Source organism: Protopterus annectens, chromosome 10.part0, assembly GCF_019279795.1.
Source record: "Protopterus annectens isolate FY-2018-M chromosome 10.part0, PAN1.0, whole genome shotgun sequence".
NCBI lineage: Eukaryota > Metazoa > Chordata > Ceratodontiformes > Protopteridae > Protopterus > Protopterus annectens.
In genome coordinates, this window is record NC_056744.1 from 1,740,245,489 (window position 1) to 1,740,270,743 (window position 25,255).

Here is a 25,255-nt window from a genome sequence, read left to right on the forward strand (position 1 = left end):
CATCTCCCAGTTCACCCTAATTGTGCCTCATATTGTTAGCTTTTCCAAAACTTTTTTTTTTTCATTTTTGTATAACTGACAGTAAATAATGGCAGATATTAGAGATGCATGGGTCTTATTCTTCTAAAAATGTATGTTGATGCAAATCCTGCCATTCTATTAATTTTCTAAGTAAATTAGAATACTACCTATCAATTGCCCCCTGATTTTGAGCCTTTGCCCCTGACAATGTTTTGTCTTTGTCATCTGCCATTTTCAGCTTGCAATCACCTTCCAGACATTCTTTAACATATCTCCTGTAGGGGGAAACAGTCCAGTCGTGCACTTTTGATTGACCAGATTTGACAACCTGTGGCGTGATTAAACATTTATAAGAAAATATATATGAATGTGTGTGTATATATGCATATATATATATAGCTGACACAAAAAAAAAAAAAATTGAACACTAAATGATTGAGCAAAATATTTTGACATCAGCCAATCAAAAATTCAAAATAAAAATAAACAAAATAGCAAAAACGTGTTTTTTTTTTTTTTTTTACATAGCAAGACCCCTTGTATCCCTCACACCCCCACTAATAATATATGCCAACTCCAAGACTACAATACAATGGGAAAAGGGTGAAGTTGCCAATCCCCACTATGTTGCCATCTTGCACTAAGTAATACTGGCATTCTTAAGTCAATTGCCTTTTTGACCAGTTGTGCCAGCATTCTGAACTTTTGTCCAACTTTCTAATTCCTACTTACATATGCATACCGGGCACCTAAATTTGTTGGGGGCGCAAAAGAAGAACAACAGCATACACATGTATAGTGCAAAATATTTTATTTATATTTGCATACCAGGATAGTGCACTGATCAATTTGACAAACTAAAAACACAGAAATGTAAACAAGAATGTCTCTATGTGTATGTCATCATCTAAAATATCTATAGATTAATTACCTGTAGCTTCTTAATGAAAATAAATAAACCAAGCTACAACTGCTTTCCACAGCGTACAATTAGAAAACTACAGTAATAGCCATAAACATATACATAACCCCCTAAAAAGAATAATTCAATCACACAGCAACCCAAAATACTAAATCCATTCACAAATCAATGTTACAGACTAGGATAATCTGAAAAATACAAAAAAAAATCAACAGTTTCTCACATCTCCTCAAGAGGAAAAAATAAAGTTATGAAACTTACAAGAATCCAAATTAAATGGTATCAAGAAACCATATTAGCATGACCCACATAAATAAAACTAAAGACAAAATTAAATACAACGTTAAAAACACAATAAGACCTATGAAAAAATAATGCCTGAAAAGAAAAGACCAGTCAATAAGAGAATGCAGGAAGAACAAATGCTGAAAACAAAATAACAATTCAAATAGCACAGCAATAATATAAAAGCAATTTAAAATACAGTAATATAACAACAAAAACAAAATATAAAAAATAATATCACATATTCAGATAACTCACTTCAGGAAACACTTCCTGAGATTCAGAAAGAATCTTAATACTTACATAAATTGACTATAACAGGTAGATCAATATATGTGATCAAAATGTGATTTGGAAACAGCTGTAGTGCCAATGAGAAAGATCTTATTTTTGGTTCAATAGCTTATGTCTGAATTGTAATTTTTTACCACTAGCACTGTCAGACATGTTCATGATGGCTGTAGTGTTTATACTGGCAGCCTGTGCAGCACACTGGCACATAAGTTCTCTACATTCATACAAACACACACGCACACATTCAGACACCCATGTGGGTATATGCACACACACACACACACACACACACACACACACACACACACACACACACACACACACACACACACACACACACACACACATATAAACATACACACACACACACACACACACACATATATATATATATATATATATATATATATATATATATATATATGCACACACACACGCATGCACACACACACACACACACTTACACAATTACACATATAAACATACACACACGCACACACACACTTACACATATAAACACACACACATACATTAACTCACCCTGAACTCAACATTTCTGCTCCCTTTCACAAATAAATGGCTGCTGTCTTTTGACAGTTTTAATTTTTTTCTTTATTTATGTAGCCATGAGACTCTGCAATTGCTCATTAGCATAACTCAGGAGGAGTAGGTATTTCTGGGGGACAGCATATTGTTAATAAGCACTAGACCCTATCCCAGATTGCCTCACTGCTGTCCATCTTGGAAGTAAACTTAAGCTGTATGGCTGTCTACGAAATGGAAAGAGTTATGGCAAGGGTCATCTGCTTGTATTAATGTTTTCCACTAAGTGTAATCCTTTCTGAATCCCAGGGTCTGTCCTAGTCATTAGTATGGAAACATACTGAGTGTGAAACTTGCCCTAATGTAAAAAGATATCACAGTTCCCTCCCACTAATGTAACCAGATATCACAGTCCCCCTCCCACTGAGAAAACCAAAGAACACTACTGCAGTTGTATACCTATAGAAATAAGTCTAGTATATCTCATCTTTAGACTTGATGCGAAAGAAGGATGCACATAAACATTAAAAAAATGCACAAGTGGAATATACAGGGATATAGGGCTTAATAAATTACATATCTGGTACTCCTGTTAATAAGAACTCAATATGTTATGGACAGTTAAGCAATACACCATGAATGTTGTTCCTAAAAATTCAATGAACCTTAAATTTTATTACACTGCAGACCTAATATATATTTCATCTTAAAGTTGTCAACACATCTAGATAAGGGGATGTAATAAACCTTTGCAATTTGTATTATATAAATAAAATGAACAAATGAATGAGTTAATCTAAGCACACTGTGTGCAATAAAAATAACGACTGGACACCTAAAACAACAACCCCACCTAAATTAAACACCTACATCATGAAAAGCTTAGGTTATCCAGTCAAAAATAACTGACCAAACTACCTAATGTGAAGCTGACTGGAAGCCATATCTAACCCCCTGTTTATTAGTATAGTTAATCGAATAATATATATGCAGTTGAAAAATAAAATAGTCTAATAATTCACCTTAGAATTAGAGTAGAAAACACCCAAGAATAATCTTTTTTTCAGGAAATCCTGGGGAAATCACATATATGTCTATTAGTAGGCAACTTAAGTTGTCACTACATCCCACTGAAATGAAAAAGAAACAGTAACTTAAATGAGTAAACAAAAATAGATAAAATGAAGCATATAAGGGCCTAGCTCATTCTGGTAAACCTCATAGTATCATTGATGGATTTACTCACATGGAGGGTATGTAGGCATGTGTACTTACCCTAATGCTTATTCAAACCCTGCCTCTAACCCTAATCTTACACTTTATGGGATAGCTCACTTTTTATCTAACTGTAGCACTAAGCTGGACATACAAACAAGCACACATGAGCACATATAACACAGCAATAACATATCTATCCCCTTCTTTAGCACTTTCTGTCACCCTCCCTGCAAACACTCCCACATACATAGACACAGAGCCTGGATGCAAAATATCCTGTGATTACCAAATTACCATGCTGCTTACTTGCATTTCTTCTTCCCGATTGCAGACTTTAGCCTGCCACTGTCTCTTTGTATGCATATAAGTTTGCACATGATGATAATTTTTAATTTGTAAAGTGTGCATTAGCAGAGTTGAAGTAGCTAATATGTCCACCAACACACCAGAAAAACTAATAAACACCCAAATAAAAGCAGCAATCAAATAAAACATGATATCAGAAAATGAGGGGACAACAAGGTGGATGGCAAGTAAAAGCTAGAAGTAAACAATTATCTCTTAAAAAAGGTAGTGAAGATGAATGCCATACAATTCCAGAATAGTTAGCACAACCATAGTACTTCTCATCAGGGGTAGGAGGAAAGAGCTACTTTGTTTTTTAAGTAAAATATGCAACTTATTTCACTGATACCTATATAGGCAGACTGGGCTTGCCAAGATATACAGTATCTTATCAGCCATTTGACATATATATTAATATTGATATGTCTGTAGCTGATATCAGTTGCATTACCCGTGCTCTAATTAGAATAAACCACAATATTCTTGAGGGGTGGTGAATCAATAAAACAAAATATACATATATATATATATATATATATATATATATATATATATATATATATATACATATATCTATATAACAATTTAATTAAAAGCTATCTTTTTCCACTGGGATTACTATTGTATATGTTTAGCTTCCTCTGAGATCTCAGGCTAAACAATAGACTGAACTCAATATTTTCAGAAGATATCATTATCACAGTACATTTTAGTATGTTCTGATTCAGTACAGCTAAACATCTCAGGCATGTCCTGTATGATAGTGCATTTTTCATTCTGTTATTAACATATAAGCCCTACTCCATCAGCAAAAAGAACAGGGCAACATGCAAGCATTGCTTGAAGGACAGAGACTTTTACTGACTTTAAGCATAAGACACTTTCATGTGCCAAGAACTTCAAAGGGCAGAACAATGTCATTGATGCGTTAAGGTTAAATGCTTGCATATATGAAGAAACAGTTGTGAATAACACTGCCAGAGATGTGATAGCAGATACTGCTACCATATACTAGGAAACATGAAAGAAAGAGCAGTGCTGCTGATGAGTTACCACATGACACTTCAAAAAATAGCACCAGTGATATGTCACCACATGATGCTTTCGTATACCAGGAAGTAAGAAGAATAGAACATCACTAGTGATGTCTTAGGCGAGAGAATATTTCTACTGATTTTGAAGTGCTATCTTGAATCATAAAATGTTATGAACATTTAAGATGCATGCTTATCCATTACATAACAGTGATACCAAACAAGGTATATTATTTGGTTCTGTAGTTTTCTTAACCAAGTAAACCTATCAGGAAAAAAATTACTTTTATGTCTCAGACAATTTTAGTGTGTTAAATGGCTTGTTCCTTCTTACCTTTTGCAAATAAAGCCTACGAACCCTTACTCTGGGGAATAGCAAGATGATGAGTCATAGTTTAGGACATTAATTCATTGCTCCAACCATTTTTTGGGTACATAAATGGTACATTTCATAGATGACAGCAAAGGTCAGCATACAAGAAACACTACTACAGAAAATAGAAAAAAGGTAGGGAAGGGAAATCAGAATTTATTTTTTTCTTAGAGGGGGTATCAAACTATATAGTAAAGAAGTTAAAACAATAATATTAGAAATCAAATAAAATTCCAGGGATGGTATTCATTTCTTGACCTAATTCAGAAGTACTGTGTACAAAGAGCAACAAGGGGAAGGCAATGTAGTGAACACATATTTTTACTTTGTGTGCAAAAAAATGCTACTGGAAAGGCTCCTAAAATACGCTAAATAAATATTACTGAGAAGATAATTGACACAGTCTCTTCACACAATATTTCATTGACTGCTGCCCTGTTTGTTTCACCTGATGATCTGAATACCTGCCATCTTATTACCTGATATAAATACATTACTTTGCACACTGCTTATTCTGATGCTCACATTTCATTTGCTGTACTATCTGATGACCTGAAAGTTTCGTAATGGCCCTACTGTTTCCTAGCATTCAGGGTATCCTGACTTCCTCCACCCATATGCTATTCTGAAATGGTAACCTTATGTCCACAGTGTCAGAATGCAGTCAGAAGAGTGACTCATCACACATATTTCTGGAGCTCTAGTTGAACCCTGCATTCACCTTCCACACTTTATTAAATACTGACACAGACACTGCTATCACTGTTCCTGCATTCTAACCTCCTGCTGTTTCTTGTAGCTCCGTACCATCTGAAAGTTACCCTGATCTGATTTAGTATAAATTTACTCAACTGATTAGAGCAAGATATCCAACACATTAATCTCTTCTATGATTCTGCTTCACCTTATAGTTTACGTAAGATAACTTTTAATTTTTGCTGATTCCAAATTTGCTTGTTTATTCATTAAGTGGAATGGTCTGAATGAGCTCAAAATGTGACTTTTTTAAAATTACATTGGTACTCATACAGTAATAGAAAATAAATCATAAAAATGTTCCCATTATTATTTTTATACTGCATACATTTATGTTTTCTTTTTAACAACTGCCTTTAACTCAAGCATAATATAAATTGCTCATTTCTTGCTTTCCCTTAAATTTATCTTTTCCTATTGAACATTATTTCTGCAAACTGCATTTATTTCTATGTAATTTGCTCCTTTGTTTTTTTTTTCTAAAGATCCCACTTCCAGTTCTATTATCTCCTTTATGGTATTCAACACTTGATTTATGGCCGGTATAGATTTTAATTTTCATTGTCTAATAATTGATTCATTTTGGTATCCAAGTTCAAAAGAATTTTTCCTTTGTTGTAATAATTTGCTCAATCAGGATTTCTCAGAAAGTACTCTGAAGTGATTAATAAAGATGTTTAAAAAACTTCAACCCTTGATGTTGATGATCTAATACATTTGGCACTTTAAGGATATCCAAAATATGTAATCTGGAAGAAATCAACCAATATGATGCTTGAAATCAACTTCAGTAAGTCTCACCTCTGAAATACAGTAGATGATATGCAGTATTTTGCATTTATACATATACTGTACTCTTGGTGTTCAAATTTCATCTAACACATGTGGCATTGTTTTGGGCAGGAGTACATGACAATCTAATGATGCTAAATGACATGCAAATAATCAATGAAAAGCCAATGGCATCATTTTTCAACAAAGTTTTAGAATCTTAAAATATATTATCTAAGAACTACAAGAAAATCATTTTTCTTCTGACAAATTTCCTACACAACTTAAGGGCAGAGGGCTGCAAACCCCTACAAATTATAGATATTGGCTTCAAGGTTGCTCAGAATTAATGATAAATAACCATCCAGTTTATAAATATACCAAGAACATCCTTACTTGTATGACACTGCAACGTCATACTTTTCTAACTTAATCTATAAATGTAAACATTTCATATTGTATTGCTTTCTCACTACAGAAAATCATCTTGAATAAAATCATGTCAACAGACTATGTAGCAGTATCCCAGGTTCAGCATCAATCAGCAGAATTCTTTTGCAGTCTGTAATATATTCTTTAAATCAACGCTTGCTACCAGCTCTCCAATGTTCCTTCTCCAGAAGCTGGAAAGTCTACCAGCAAGCATATGCAAGTTAACAAGATAAAATATGCTCTGATTTTACAGTTCTCAGACCCTTTTACAATGCTTCCCAACTGCAAGTCACATTCAGTAAAATGCATTATTTTTATTAATTTGTTTGCTTATAGTGTAAATTAACTAGTCTGAAGATTTTTTTCCTGACAGTACCCCGGGTATGGTGAACAACAATAATAATAATAATAATATCAAAAAGAGATTACACAATATAACAGTGAACAACTGTAACATACCTCTCAACATCTTAGCCCAAGAAATCTGGATAGAGATCAAAATATTGGTGGGGGGGTGGGGCCCCAAAGGTAGGGTCAGATTTTCAATACTGCTCTTACAAACTTAAAAAGTTGCTAAAATAGCAAGATATGTGCTTGTATGTATTTTTGAATGATATGAAGTCTGAAATTCCTATGTATGTCATTATTTAATAACTTCAGTCCCCAGTGCCTTGCCAGAAAACCACAAATTTTATGAAGAAAAGACCGTAAATATGAGGAAAATCTGTACATTCTGTGAAAATCTGGACAGTTGAGAGGTATGGTGTAAGTTTCATGGCAAAGAGAGAGAAAGAACCAGTTGTGGCCTAGTGGTCCCAGATTACATTAGCAACTCAGATGTTGGAAGGTCTAGGCAAGGAGAGAAAGGAATACTTGTCAGCCTACACTATTTTTTCTGAGGACAGGGCTAGCATATGCAGAGTCAAAGATAAAAGTCTTCTGCCTTCAACGGAGGCAGGGATGATAGAAGCAATGCTACTCAAAGAAGTAGCCAGGCTAAAACCCCGGTAATTAAACTAGACATGTTCAGCTGGGGAAAGAGGAGATTAAAAACCAGGAATAAAAAGAAAGAAAAAAAGCAGAAAGAAAGAAAAATAAACTATGGCCCATTATATTTGTTCCCAAACTCAACAATGCCTGCTAGGGAGGAAGAAAGGAACTATAGAGGTCTTGCTTCTAGGAGAAAGGATGTTCCATTTGGGTATAAAGGAGGAAAATTCAAAGATCTCAGAGCATTAAGTGAAAAAACTTAACATAAGAGTGAGGTATAAAAAAAAATTAGTGACTACTCTTACAGAAATCATAATTCTACCACAATGAATGTTTACAACAATTAATGAAAAACACTGGCCAGTCATTAGACTAAATGACAATAAATTTCAGTAAAGTAGAAAAAATAATGAGATTCAAAGTGTATTATACCAACATTTCTGAATGACAATTTATCCAATCATGCCATATTTGCATTCATACAAAGTAGCTAAATGTTTATCCAGTTTAGACTAGAAATTCATAAAAAACATAGATCAAAGTCTGGAGACGGTAATGAGGAGTAAATTAGCACTATTGTCTCCTAACAAATATAATTCTCAGACACAGCCTCCATTCTTCTCAGCACCGCCATTTATTTTGGACATCCTCATCTACGATCTCTTACCAAATATCTGATCTTCCCACTCCCTTCAATTAAAGGCCTAGGTATCCAAAATTTATGAGACTTTTCTTCCACCTCAAAGACAAAGACTGTTTAGCAAGACATTTTCTGCAGCTTGGTATATCATTCTCTAAGATATTGGAAAAAATATAATTTTCACATAATTAAAATCAGTCAAGTATGAACACTTAAAGCACTCCATACAAAACAACATGCCAGGATAATTTTGAGAGTGGTTCCTATGACAATGACTTACCAATGTAGCACTCTGAAATAAGTTTGCATTTAAATGCATTTTTCTTCATATTCTTGATTCCTACATATAACATTAAACTGTACTCAAAAAGGAACATATGGCCCATGCATTTACAAAAGTTAATTTTTGTCTAAACTGATATCAAGAATATTCTTCTCCAAGAAAGCACTACATCATTATAATTCTGCAAAATAACTTACTGACAGGCTCTCTCCCCCACTCCCTCTAATATATATACACACACACACACACATATATATATATATATATATATATATATATATATATATATATATATATATATATATATATATATATATACACACAGTACACAAATATGAAAAATCAGGAACCACACATGCATTGCATTTCATCCCCAAACACTGGTAACCAAATAAAAAAGCTCCAGTGGACTGAAGCATACAACTGTCATGTAAAATAAACACAGGGGCAAAAACTGTTCTACTCCACACTTAATTTATTAAAAAAACAGACAAATAAACTCACTGTTAATTGCTTCCCCCTTATATGAAGCAGGACTTCTTCAGAATAGTTGCAAATTCTCCAAGTCCTCATTTTAAAACCTTTGCTTAATCGTGTGAGTTATTATATCTTTTAAAATCTAGACTAAAATATTTAATGTGCTGGGAACTTCTTTAAAGATAACACATAAAAGCAAAACAAAATATATTGAGATCACAAAATATACCATGCACTTAATTATTTAAATGTGTTCATAAAATATTGTAGAGAATAAACATATAAAAAATGAAAAATATGAAAAATATAGAGAATATACAATTCCAAAGATTATTTTTATCTCAGACCTCCACTGGCTTCATTTTTAGTACACAAGTTAAAGAAAAAACTGCATTAGCCGATGGGGAATTTTGACTTTAATTGCCAAAACTGTTCTCTGGTTTCTAGTTGTTCACATCATACTTCCTGACTAGGATTAAATTGTAGTTTCTCTAAGAACTGAAATAAAAAGCTATGATCAGAATAATGGTAAATGCACTTAGATAATGCATTATTTTGAGTTGGCATTATAATATCATAGGTATGCTTATATATTCTTCATTTAAAGGTTCTTTCAATTTTACCAATATAAAATGCAGTCCTTACATGTAGCAAGATAAACTATCCAGCTGGTCTCACAGTTAAAGTGACTAGTTACATTGAAAGCAGCCATTCCATAAATGACCATCTCACAACCTTTTTTTTATTGAGGGACACTGATTACATCTACCACATTTGTAAGTCCCTCATCTTGCTTTGTGACACTTACAATTAACCTTCCGTCCTTCTATTAAGTGTTTGAAAATTCTCACATTTTTAAACACAGATTCAAGTTTTTCACCTACCCAATGGCTTGAGTTACTAAACTTAAAAATATTAAATGTCTCCTAATCACCTCTATGATGGAATAACTGTCCACCAAATAAGTCATGCTTATCTCCTTTTCATACCCATTATTAACTACCAAATTCCTGCTGGAAACATTTTCAGAAAATACATTCTATTCCCTACCTAACAACAGGGTATATATTTCCTTCTTCCTGTTTTGAACCATTTACATATACAGAAATATAATATTCTGGGGTTCTGTGCCTCTGTATTTCTGATTATAGCACTGGTCCTTGTACTTAAGAGAAACAGAAAGTTACTGCACACTATATGAGGCCATATTGATTAAAACAAGGCATCTGTGTTAAGCCACTCTAATAGGATTAATTTTCCCAGAGAAATAAAAAAGAGATCAATGCTTGTAGCCTACTTAAATACAAGCTAAGACATTAGGCACAGTAACACAAAACACTATTTAGCAAATTAGTTAACAGTGGAGTGGGTCACAGTCTGGTGCTCTGCTTTAAAATACTGTCTGGCAACAGGGCTCAGATGATAGTATCAAGCGGATCCCAATACAAAGAAAAGAATCATAATCATTAAATGGTTTGATTCTGGGACAGTATTATGCAGTATCAGTTCAAGTGGCATTAAACAATGTCACATAGGAAAGTGTGATTTGTTGCAAACAACATAAAGATAAGCAACGCAAGAAACAAAGAAGGGGATTATAAAATAAGTCAAGAAGAGAAGGTAAGAGAAATGACCAAATGCATAGTGACTTGTGTTCAGCTCAAAGAAGTGCAAAATTATATACCTATATAACCAGAAAGCACAATGGAAGATTAGACAAGAAGAAATGTGACACTAACAAACAAAATGTTGTCTTCTTCACATTATTTATTAGATGGCTGAAATAAATGTTTCAATATTAAAAAGTAGTTGGAAATGCCATAGGACTTTGGGAACCAAACACAGGTAAGCATTACCAAAAGGGAAACAAAAGTTGTATCTCTGCAGCACAAACCACATTGGTGAATGACAACTGGAGCATCACATGCAGTTCTGCAGACCACACCCTCGTAGTAGATTAGTAGATTAAAAGAGAGAATGCCGAGAAAAGACATATAATAAAAGTAGTAAAAAATCTACATCACAATTAATATTAAGACTGACTAAAGAATGTAATATGCATACCTTCAAGAAGGAAAATTCTAAGCATACCTCTCAACTGTCAATATTTTTGCATCAAATTTTTCATTTCCTCATAAAATGTTTGATTTACTGCCACTTAATTGAGAACTGAAGTCAATAAATAATGATTTGCATCTGAGTTGCAAATTTCATACACTTCACAAAGTACATGCTAATGTAAAACCTATTAATCTAACAACTTTATATGTTTATAAGTGCAATATTTAAACTGTGCTTTCATTTTGAGCCTTTGTCCACATATTTTATACGGCTCTGTACAAACTTCTTGTGCTTAGAAGTTGAGAGGTAAGTAATGAAGTGTTTTGATGGCATTTAGAGCCAAATATGACAGCATCTTTGTAGATAAAATGGATTTACAACCTTGGGGCAATATAACTTCAAGACAGAATTGATTACACAACAGTGGCATAAATAGATTTAAACAGAGACAGCTGTATTCTTTCCAGTAGAATTTTCAAAGGAAGCTGTGGAAATGAAAACTATGGTGGAATTTAAGAAAGTCTAAAGTAGTGGAAAACCAGTGTAGCAAGAGGAAAGAAAAATGTAGTTATTGATTATTAAAGACTTATAGCTAATCTGCGAAGAAGGATAATGAATCACCTAACTTGGTCAAGAAGGTCTTATCCTGTAGCAGATTATATATGTGTATATATGTATGTGTTTATAATATATATATATATATATATATATATATATATATATATATATATATATATTTTATTATTTTATTTTTATTTATTTTATTTTACATTTGTTGACCAGGATAGTCTGACTGGATGCATGTCCATTTTCAGCGGAGGCCCGGGGAGAAAAGCTCCAAGGGTAAGCAGATACAGCATTATACAATACCAGCAATACATATTACAAACAGACTATTTACAGAGATTACATAAGTAAGCAAGATAAACAAGTTCCACAGGTTAGAGTTAATCCTGAGCACAAGTCAGGATTAAATTAAATTACACAGTAAACTGGTTAACAGATTTTTACACATTCTAGACAGAGTTAGCCAGGTTTGATACATTGACATAGCCAGTTAAGTGAGAAATGTTGTTTGAGTCTAATTTTAAATTGACCTATGGTGGAAAGTAAGTTTAATATCAGCTGGAAGAGAGTTCCAGGATCTACTTACAGAGTTTGCAAAGAGAGAGTCACCGGCTATGTTATTAATTTTGCTAGTCTGAATTAGTAGTTTGTTAGAGGATGGAAGTGGTCTAGGATTGTTATAGGGGGTGATAATACTTTTAAGTGCAAGAGTATTGTCCGGATTATAGAGGATTTTATAGGCCATAATCAGTTGGTTATACTGGATTAGGCTGGGTAGTTCAAGCCACCCAATCTGATTTAGATTGATGCAATGATGTGTCCTAAAAGGCAGCCCAGTGGCTATATCTATATATATGTATATTATATATATACATATATATATATATATATATATATATATATATATATATATATATACACATATCTACACACACACACACATGTGTCCAAAAAGGCAGCCCAGTGGCTATATATATATATATATATATATATATATATATATATATATATATATATATATATATATATATATATATATATATATATATATATATATATATATATATATATATATATATATATATATATATATATATATATATATATATATATATATATATATATATATATATATATATATATATGGGTCTACTTTAAAAGACCGGACTGTCGATTCCCCAACACGCGGAAAACGAAGACCAAACGACCGACAGGTAAGTTTACCGACAGGGTGATTTGCCGACAGCGGAAAGACCGACAAGGGTAATGTGCGATCACAACTCGGTAAGTGTGCGACAGTGATGGCGTTAGGAGCGGTGAGGTAAGTGTGCGATATTGTGGGATTTCGGGTTAGGCTGTGGGAAAGGTGAGTGTGTGTTAGTGTCGGAGTTAGGGTTCGTGTAAGGTAAGTGTGTGATAGTGAGGGACTGTAGTTTAGGGGTGGGTTAAGTGAGTTAGGTTTAGGGTGCAGGTAGGTGAAGTGTGCGATAGTGTCGGACCTTGGACTAGGGGTGGGTTAAGTGAGTTAGGGTTAGGGTGCAGGTAGGTGAAGTGCGATAGTGTCGGACCTGGGGTTAGGGGTGGGTTAAGTGAGTTAGGTTAGGTGCAGGTAGGGTGAGTGTAATGAGTGTCGGACCTTAGGGTTAGGGTTTGGGTTAGTGCTAGTGGGTATGTTATGTAGTGTGATGTGTTGTTTACGCTCGTGTGTCGGTGTTATGGTGTTCGGTGTTTTGCTGTCGGTTTTGTGTGTTGTCGGTTATCTGGCGTCGGTGATTTTTGTGTCGGCAAAGTAAGCGTTTGGTCTTTCAAAGTAGACCCATATATATACATACATATATATATATATATATATATATATATATACATATATATATATATATATATATATATATATATATATATATATATATACATATATATATATATATATATATATATATATGCACATATATATCTATGCACATATATATATAGATATAGATATATATGTGTTTTATAGAGCCCTGGACAGACTACCACTTTACGTGTTTAGCTATAACAACAGTAATGGCTTCTCAGAGATTAGAATTTTTTTCCTAAATGGTATTGAATATGTTATCTACATGTCTTAATGAATTTCTTTGTGAAATCAGTTCTCACAACGGCCTTGTTTATTGATGAAGATACAGTTTACATAATGATATATACAAGAAAATTAAGTATTTTATAAGAGTTAAGAACAAAAGAATATAGCTCCAAAATGTCACTCTAAGTGAGAGAGAAGTTAGAAGATTGTCAAAACTGAGTATGGTGAAATTTCTGGGAATACAGTCTAAAAGCTTCAATGCAGTATCCTGGTCTATAAAGGGATATGGTCTTCCATCATAAAGTATCAGGCTCTTGGTTCAATGTCTTGCCTTGTAGTGTTTCTGCCTCAGGTTGGTGACAAGACAGCCTACCTTGCACACATTTTTAGAGTTAGAATTAATCTGGTGTTTAAGGAAACCATCTCGTATATACTTCTGTAATGTGGGGAAACTAGAATAACAACATTTGATTCAACTGTAAATTGTATTTTCCTGCCAAAGATCCAAGTCATCAGAACTCATCATATTATTTTCTTCGTCTGATTCTTTCTGCTGTACTCATACTGCAAACGTTTACTGAAACCTTCTTCACACTAACTTCATGGACCATGTCCCCCTTGGCTGCTAGTATAATCACGAATATACCGACTACTAACCTCGACTTAAATATAGGTTTTATAAAAGTGGATCCAAATGAGTAATCTCTGTTTACTATGACGATATCTACAGATAAATAGTTAGCCTTGCATGCCCTACCAACATTTAAGTAGTCTCGCTCTGTCTCTCTCTACACCAGCTGGTTATATTTGACAGGATCAAAACATGTTGTAGACATATGTAGGAATAAAAAGCACCACCTATATCAAACAGATGGACTAAGGACAGGTGGAATGACTAAGATTTTGTAAATATTTATTTTTATATATTTTTAAATTTTTTTTGTTAACTATAATAAACTTGATCTCAATGCATATATATTAGCAGTAATATTAGGTGAGTAATTTCATGTCACCCTATTTTCATTGTCATCCTCACAAACACAGACTAGTAAGAGATAAAGATGAAGGACAGAAAAGATAGGTGAGGTAATGTAAGAATACCCAGTCTCTGCCTCTCGTATTTTTTTTTTTTCAGCTTCCTCTGGACTACAGTTGGCTTTATGCATTAATGTAACTTCGATTTCATCTCATTTATTAAACATTCAAGGGCAACTAAATCTTAAACTCTAGCCCTAAGCAATGACATATCTGTAGACAGCGTTAGTAATACATCAGCCAGCCTAATGGAATGTCACATTATACATTTCTCAAAACTTAAAATCCTCGATAGTACCAATAAATCTTCCAACTATTTACTCATAAGAAATGCAAAAGAAAAAAAACCCTTATCTCAAATACTTACTTTCCCTCCAACACATACTGTCACTCTGTGGGGACATCCACCCCATCCCAGGACCTCCACCTAAACCTTCCTCCAATCAAGCCCTCCATCCTAATAACCTTCTCTTGGCAACATCAGACATACATAGTATCTGTAACAAAATTACAGAATTTAAGGCTTGGCTAAAATAGTACACCCCTGGCATTTTATTAATTGCCAAAACTTGGCTAAAACCCCAAATCTAAGACACTGAAATAACACTCCTCCCAAGCAACAACACACTAAGAAATGATAGAATAAATAAAAAGGTGGTGGATTAGCCTTAATATATCCTGGCACCATGACAATTTTACCTTTCTGCAAAACAATTCCTTCTTTTAAAAATGCCAACATTCTGATTGGAACCCTACAAGTTAATAATACAAAAAAGTTATGGATAGCAGGACTGTATATCCCCCAGGTCAAAACATCCAAACTCTTGACAACATCTTCTGCTGGATGTCAGAAAATATCAACAAGACCATAATCATGAGTGATGTCAATATCATCTGGCAAGCCCTAATATCCAACTCCCCTACAAATAGCATTGACATGTATGGCTTCACCCAACTCATCACCAATGCTACCAGAATGCATAAGAGCAATATGCTGAATTCTAGATTCTGACCCACATAAATACTCAAATCCTGACACGCTACCCAATACACTTAGTGACCACTTTAATATACGCATATATAGATCTACTCCACAAATATCCAGAACCCATACTTACAAAACCACCAGAAATAAAAAAAAAAGTTGACCAACAAAAGTTTTACAACATGCTCACCAACTGGCATCCACTTAAAACACTCCCAATAGAATATTACATATAGTATATTTCTAAACATACTCGTCTAGGCCCTCTTTGAACCAAAAGAATAAAGACTAACCATGCCCCCTGGCTACCAAAGACCACCAAATAACTTTTACAAACCAGAGACAAAACCTGGAAAGAATGGCATAACAACAAAAATGAAGCAAACTTAAGCAAATACAAACAGCTACAAAACAAGACAAAAAGCTAGTGAATTCAGACAAAGATAAATAAATAAATAAATAAATACATACATACATACATACATACTCCTCCAGCCAATTGGCTAACAACAAACACAACCCAAAACAATTCTGGAAAAGCATCACAAACCTCCTTACCCCATGCTCTAATCAAAACCCTTCACTGTGCCCAGACAAAACTCCTGCAGAAATAGCCAATATGTTGAATACTTACTTTATTGATAGAACTAGCAAATTAATAACAGGCCCTACTTCCACTACAATGCTAGCTCCAACTCAAACTCCCCTCCAGCCCTGTCCCAAGAATCTTGCTCTCACATAAATACTTTTTCTCCCCCCTCAACAAAGTTTATCTGCATCATCTACCCCCTTTTCACTACAACCTATTCCCACCTCATTAGGCCAGAAACTCCTTCAGAAATTAAAACCATGCTCCCTCTCCTCAGATAACCTTTCTCTAAAATACTTAAAACTCACTGCAGATAGCATTGGATATCCTGTCAGCATTCTTATAAATCACTCTGTCAGAGTCCCATGTCCCCAACCTCTGGAAAAAGTCCATCATTACCACTTTACACAAAGGAGGAAACTCCAACGAGCCATCTAATTTTCAGCCTATCTCAATCTTCTCTCCACTATCCAAAATTTCTAAAAAAAATGCATAAATAAACAACCGCTTTACCATCTTATACATACCAACCTACTCACCCCCACCCAACACAGCTTCTGCCCATCACACAGTACGAGTACTGCACTAATCTCTTTCATGGAACAGCTTCTGCCCATTACACAGTACGAGTACTGCACTAATCTCTTTCATGGATACCTTGAACAAATCCATCTATGCTGATAACATTACCTCAGTACTGGTATTAGATCTGTCAAAGGATTTTGACATAGTATCTCACAATAAACTTCTTCAGCAATTTTTGACTGTTGGCTTCTCTTCCCCTCCCTTCAATGGTTCGCTATAGCTACCTTTCCAACAGTTGGCAAAATATTCAGTCCAAGTACTAAATCAACAAAACTGGAATGCCACAAGAGGTCCATCCTCGGAATCCTACTCTTCAATATTTTTGCTAACAACCTACACACCACTTCCCTTCTAAGCTCCATTATCCAATATGTTGATGATACCACCATAATCTCCTCCTCAACTACCATACAATTCCATCAAATCACACATGATACCTTCATTTCAACGAAAGCCTGGCTGAGAGAATCCCAATTACTCCTAAATCCCCAGAAGACAAAACTGCTGTTTTTCTCAGCAAAACCCCTCTCATCTGACTTTAAACTATTCTCTCAGAATAACAGAGATTAAGCAGTTCCTATGGCCAAGCTGCTAGGCATTACCAGAGACAATAAACTAACATCTGAATACCATGTTTGTAATGCTATAAAGAAAACACACTTCAAAATAGGAATTCTATACAAACATAAAAATTTCCTGGATAGCTCCACCACCTTGCCAATATATTTTTGCTCCTTTCTGTCTTAAACGGTGCCCCTATATTCACCAATCTGCACTCTTGTCTTAAAAAGAAGCTGCAGTCGTGCTACCATAAAAGCACCAAATTTGCCACAGGCTCCTACCGCTCTAATCACTGCCAAGCTATAAAAGAACTTAACTGGCTTGAATTCCCTCACCAACTAGACCTTCTTCAGCTGGCTATAGCCCATAAAATGATATAAAACCTTGACAGCCCCCTGCCCTTAAAAGCATCTTAAAGCCCTACACCCCCCACCTGACCCCTCCACTCTGAAAATAAACAACTCCTAGCCATGCACAAACCAAACAAAAGAGCTGAACTGTGTCTATACTCACATGCCATCGCAAATCTCTGGAACTCTCTTCCAACCAACATAAATACCATAGACTGTTTTAACAACTTCAAGCTCACCCTAAAAAAATTTTTACTTAATAATCATTTCTGCCCCTGCTCTTACCCAAATAGGAACATTCCACACATTATCTTTGAACTCTCTTCCCCCCATCCTAGGAACATAAAACTTCCACAAAACATTATGATACTTAACTCCTTAACTTTGGTTATCTCTACATCCTTCAACTATCACTGTCTATTCACTTTTATTTTCTAACGTTGTTTGCTTACAGTGTTTTTATAATTCCTCTGCTATATCATATATCCTCCTTACCTCTAATTATTAACTTCACTCTAATTTTAATCTCGCAAAAAATGTACTAAATGTAATATGCCAACTGCATAATATGTAAATATGCTAGAAACTTGTAAGATATTTTGACATCTATTTTGTATCTGCACTTTATATTTTATCTTTACTAATAGTATCGAACTGTACTAAATACTTGTCAGACGTTTGTTCTTGTACTAAATACTTGTGTTAAAGGAGCTTTTCTCCCCAGGCCTCCACTGAAAATGGGTATAAGACCCAATCAGACTTTCCTGGTCAACAAATGCCAATAAATAAATAAATAAATAAAATAAAATAAATAAGAGCATATTTTCATTTTACTAACTGGCTTTAAATCACAAATGCTTTATTCAATAAAGGCAATTGTTGTTCATGTGTTTGGCATTTTCTGTGAAGGCAGGAAAGGTGAGATGAGAATAACAATAGGGTACATCATGTGTGTTGTACATACCTCTCCTCCCCTCAGTGCAAGAAATCTGGGCAAAGCATACCTTAATGGGGATACAAAGGCCCAAGATAGGGCCAGATTTTAAATACTGCTCTTATAAGCTTACGAAGTTGCAGGAATAACAGAACTAGTGCTAGCATGCATTTACTGAAGGATAATGAAGTCTGAAACTCTAATGTATGCACTTATTTAGTGACATCAGTCCTCAGTGATTTGCCAGAAAATCACAAATTTTATGAGAAGCATACCAAAAATATGATATACTATTATTATTATTATTATTTTACTGTGACTAGTATACAAAAATAAACTGAACTTTCATGTTTTGTTTGGATGAGACAATAGTTAATTCAACATAATCAGCACAACTATAAAGTTAAATTCAGAAGTTTTACTTAGAGTATGGAGACGCATGAGATACTGACAGTGTACTAAAAAATAGCTTACAACACACAAAAAAATGAATTTTCATAGGTATTTTTTTACAAATGCATGAAGCTGCGGTGGTGGTGCTGCGGTAGCATTGTCGCCTCACAGTAAGACGCTGTCCATTTCGACTCTCAGTTAGAGTGTCTTCTGCATGGAGAATGCATGAATGGGCGTACATTCGTTGAAGGTTGTGCGTCAGGGCTGGCAACTTGGTACGTAAAAATCAACTGCTAATCATTAGCGGACCGGAGTTCCGCTGTGGCAACCCCTAACCGGGAAAAGCCGAAAGTCACAACATGTTTTACATATGTATGCCGAGTACCAGGATTCCATAAACTTAGCAGTTAAATATTTTAGCTGTTTAACCAAAAAAAAAATAAATAATAATTAAATAAAAAAGGCAGGAAGTACCAAACAGAACAGTTTAATAGCAGGCATTTGAGCACTAGGCAGAAATCACATTGCGTCAACACCCATCTTGGGCCTTTGTGAATGAACGCTGTTAAACTGCTCTTCTTGTTACTTACGGACTTTCATTTTATTATTTTTGTTTTTTTTTTGTCACAGTAATTTTGGCAAGCATTCTCCCATTTTGTTAGACAGCTGTTGTTCACTAGGTAACCAAATCAATCAGTTATTTCGATGATCAGCAAATTCACATTTGGTAACAGTCTAACAAACCATTAAAATGGACTCACTAACTATGTCAGTCACAACACCGCAGATTTCAATTCAGCGTGATAAATGTTATCAATGTGTTTATTCCAGCAATAATAAGACTCTAATAATGCCATGAAAATGAAAGCTGAAATGTTCTTAAATGAGAACACAGTTTACTAGAAAAGTTATACTCATAATTTGAGCAACAGCTTGTTCATACAAAACAATACATCCAGTGAGACTATAATGTTATTTTGAACTCGAACAGCTAAAATAATGAATTGAAGCTACCAAATAATAAAAAGGTAAATTCAGGGGATCAGAAATGTGCTACAGTTCTTATTGAGATGAAGCAGAAAAAAGGAGATAAGCAGGTTATAACTTGAAACGTGTACCTACTGTTTTATTTTCCTGTTCATTCTGCTGTTTAAAATGTTTGTGTGCTGCAAATTTGATGAGATTTACAACATGTATATAAAAGAGTAAATGACAGAACTCAGGGTCTGCTATGTCATAGAATGATATCTTTGCCATCTGCTGGTGAGACAAATTAAAAACAGATTACAAAAATGTAAAAAAAACATGTTTATTGCAATTCTGTAGTACAGTATACTTTCCTCATATGAGCACTCAACTGACTTACCTATTAAATGGACAAAAGCCAAGCATCAGAGAATATATTAATTTTCTAGTTGGAACAGTCCTTTAAACAGTGCATTAGATAATGACTCGTAGCATTTAACTAAAGTATGCAAAGTCAAAGGATAGGGCACTGAAAGCTTTACTTGGAGCACTGATCCAATTTTAAAACTTGTTTTGTGTAGGTTTTCAGAGTGCTAAACCAAATTTTCTAAAAGGTATTGCAACTTAGTATAAACCTCCACAATTGACTTACATTAAGTGTAATTTAAACAGTTTGTAATGCTGCATTTATACTCAACAAACCTGACACACTGTGGGAGCTGCTGACAAAATTGCACTCACAGATTTATGCCTTTAAGAGAGAGAGAAAATAAATTTGCTTACAGTTCTGCACCATGTCTGAACACATTATGCATTAGAAGCCCTCCACACTGTATATCCAGAAACTGTCTTTGGAAACTATCTGGCTTTGCTGAATGTAGTGATTCTATTATTGGTAGCAACCATTATTTCAGTGTCCTAAATCATTCATTCTAGGACTGCTAAGCACAGTTAAATCTCGCCAGACTTGTAAACTACAAGAGCTTAGTACCATATAAGTATTCATTCATAACAGAGTTCTTAAAAAACCCTGTTAGAAAAAGCTCTTGCAACTTTATACGTGTTCATGTTACATGTTCAGTCATTCAGATATAGGAACATTATGTTAAGATAACAGATAGTGAACAATTACAGAAATGTTTGCGAATATAAAAGGTGGACATCTGCACTGTTTTAGGTTACTAGTCATATTAATCATCATATAAAAGACATTTATGAATTTTAAACAGAAGCCTTCCTATCTCTTTCTCACTATAACTATCTGTGTGTGGGAGGAGAGCAGCAAGAGGCACATTTTTGAAACTGTGAAAATACCTACATATGTGTCTGGGGAAAACAAAATATTCTAAACTATCAAGCCTCTCTCTGGTAAGCTACATGCTACTACTATACAGTAATGACTTCTGTTCACATATATGTGTAAATACAATAGAAGCAGACAAACTGCAGCAGTTATTGATTAGTCGGGGTCTTATCTGTACAGTGTGTCATCATACTTCCAGCTTTATTCATCACTCTGTTTAGACATCCCCCAATGAAAAAGTTATTTCACTACAGTCAGTCAACATTCAAGCAGAAGGTGGAAAAATCGTATCCACTTAATCTGTATTCAGATCTCTTCTACTTTATTTCCCTAATTTCTTGAACACAATAGATGCTGTACCATTGAAGTAAAAAGTAAACTTGTTTTATTAGATGCTGATGGCATGTAAGATATTTCATAAAATATGAAGCTTGTAGGGTTTTCTTCAAAATTATGAAGGCCAATGGCTTAGCCATTTTTCATATTCTGGTTACCATGAGGTTGATGTTCAGTTGTCAGAGATGATCACTTGTTTTAGAAGATACTGATTATGCATGAAATTATCTCACAAGTGTTATGAGTAAGATACATTAGTTACATCAGGCTCCTCAGACCAGTGAGTAAAATATCACCTTCATTTGTTTGAGCTCCACACATTAACTGTTACTGGAAAATCCTGTATTGATATTAAGTCCAGTAACACTGGTGATGGCATGCATTTCAAGTCTTAGGGAGTCAGGTTGTTACTGAAGGTGATCTTTACAGGGTGTTCACAGTGACAAAACTCTGCGGCATTAAGTGAGAATTGACAAACCTGATGCTGGTCACGACTTTGAAGATACTTCATGAGACAACTATACAGACTATTTCAACACCATTTTAAACTAAGTTTTACTTTTTTTCTGAAATGATACATAAATGACAATATGTTGTCACTTGCAAAAACAGAGAGACTAATTTACAAACACATGCAAAATTAACATTAGCTGTCAGATGTCCTTTAGCACTATATAACTTAAGATGGTAGCATAACAATTTAGGATAATTTGCTGTGAAAAAAGTCCTGTATTAAAACGTTGTGTGACTCATATCAGAAACGTAAGTGCCGCACTCTCAACATATCACAGGTAGCAATAACAAATACCTATGTCCTGCGAGGCAGGGCAGCGCTATACATTTATATGAATGAATGTGACCTGTTTAGCACCCCTTTACAGGTACGTGCCTCAGCCTAAGGCAACAGGAACAACAAGAACTAATGCCTATTGCCTGCGAGGCACAGTACCTCTACATCTGCGCACCTGCTTCCCGAAAATAATGAATGAGTGTGACCTATCTGGTAACCTATACAGTGATGTGACAGCGGGCTGTTGGATGCATCAGAATATATACAGCAGAATGCGCTACTACAGCGTCCTCAGTCAGTAAAAATGTTACAATTACTTTTCATTTGCAGCAGTCGCACACTGAAAAATGAGCAATCGCATATTATTTAACAGAACGTTTATCAGTTTCATGGTAAAGCAAATGCACACAGATTCATGTAGGCTACATACACTGGTTTAAAACATCACATTGAGCGGACAAACCATTTGGGATCAATTACAAGTTATCTTCACTTTACTGACCACTGAAGAATCACTGCATATGAATATAATCCACATGCACCAAACTCGCAAATGAATGGCTCTTGCGTTCAACTACGTGGTACTGAAGACCCCAGTGGTGCATCTGGTAGTCCCACTTCTACAAACTTTATCTTCTGCACAAGAGACTGGCATTTAGAATGAAGACTATTTTCGTATATAGATAAAGTGAACTGAATGCCTTACCTGAGGATAGCATTCTCCCCTTGTCTGGCGGTCACGTTGTCCGTGAGCTTGTTGAAGGCGGCCTCTCCGCTTCGCACGGGCACCCCTGCGGGCATAAGGAAGAGTAGTCTGAGAGCGAGAACCAGAACGCTGCGCCGCGAGGACAGCGGCAAATCTGTCCCGAGCCCCATATTCTGCAAGCAACACCAAGCCCCACGAGCACAAATAACTCCTTGTTAGCAAATACAGTTCAAAACCACAGTTGGCAAGTAATTTTAAAGCATTGAAAAAATAAACCTGACAAGCACTGAGTGCAAAGGCCGAAGCACGTAGGACTCAGCTCCTCTGCATAATACAGGACAATAACCCATGCAAATAGAAACACACATCCAGATTGCTCAACACATGTATAATCCTGTTCCAAATTCAAAACAAGAAGTTACAAAGGCGCATTTTTTTTTCATTGTCACGCTGTCTGGCAAGAACTCATTACAGCCTCTATATTTCTCCTTCCTCTATTAAGCGCAGTTTAATAATATTTTCCAGAAAGCAGAATTACAGGCTGAAGCTGTAGATATGCAAGCGGACTGATGAAGTTTGAGTATGTATGATGTGATTAACGAACAGCATCAAATAAGCAAGTTCCATACGATCATGAGTGGACTGAGAAATTCTGAACGAGGCAGCAGTAACACAGTGAAGGCAAAACCGTAGCAAACTCAATTATAAAACCCAGCTGCAGTGAATATAAACGGCATGAAATTGCATTAATTGCCTGATATCTTCCCAAGAATGAGGAAATCCGATACCAGTTTTACAAATAAACTTGCATCCAAAATGTTTGGGGACGAAATAGGACACTGAACAAAAAACAATTGTAGGCACTGCACATGTTCAAAATGCAAGCCAGACAGAAACGGTTCTGTTCTTTTAATCCAGATATTTATTAGAGCACACCGGGATGGAGTGCAGGGATGCATGCTCTGCCTCTTCAGCATCCCAGATCTGTAATTCTTCCTCCCAACCAATATCAAGAGTGTTTACACTTCGGAAAGCGCACACAGCAACACACACACAGTCACACACTTTGAATGTTGTCATGGCAGCCACTCGATCAATGACCAAAACTTTCAGCACAAAACAAGCACACAGTAAACTCGGGACATAATTCTTAAATGGCTAACAGTACAGTCATTTTCTTAAAGATTAACCCTTGGTGAACTAAAGCGTCAGAGCTGCTTTAAAGAACCATCTTCTCAAGGTCTGACCTTGAAGGTCACGTATGAAAATTTGACTTAAAATGAATATGCAGAGAAATGCGTTAGCTATTTACTTATAATGAAGTTGTTTAGTTGATTGCTTTTTTCAGCTGACGTGAAATGTGATGTTCGGAGAGATGTCAGTGCTAGATTTAACCCGTACATAACCGAATGATGATGCTTGATCTTTTTCACTTCCAATTAATATCAGTTTTATAGCCATAGCACTCAACCTTCCACCTCCAGAATGAGGATCACTAGCCCTCATACTGTAGAACAAATAGGCAAAATGTGGAACACATACTAATGACTCACTAACAAGTTCAACTAGGAAGGTCATAGGATGGTTAAAATATGCTGATTTTATATATAAAACGATCTTTTAATTAATTAATATGATTAATTTC

General features: G+C 35.0%; 1 protein-coding gene across 4 annotated transcripts in view; it reads right to left on the reverse strand.

Moving 5' to 3' along the window:
* The window catches only part of LOC122813969 (neurotrimin-like), a 2,345,907-nt gene extending 2,321,191 nt beyond the window's left edge, over nt 1-24,716 (reverse strand). For 2 of the 4 annotated variants that reach the window (XM_044086525.1, XM_044086523.1), the window contains exon 1: nt 23,611-24,712. In XM_044086525.1, the coding sequence (XP_043942460.1) occupies nt 23,611-23,780 (170 nt within the window). In that variant the 5' untranslated portion in view covers nt 23,781-24,712. Of the gene's footprint in view, nt 1-23,610 lie in introns of all 4 variants that reach the window. The other 2 variants (XM_044086524.1, XR_006366750.1) reach the window with 2 other exon arrangements.
* Nucleotides 24,717-25,255: the final 539 nt, after the last annotated feature.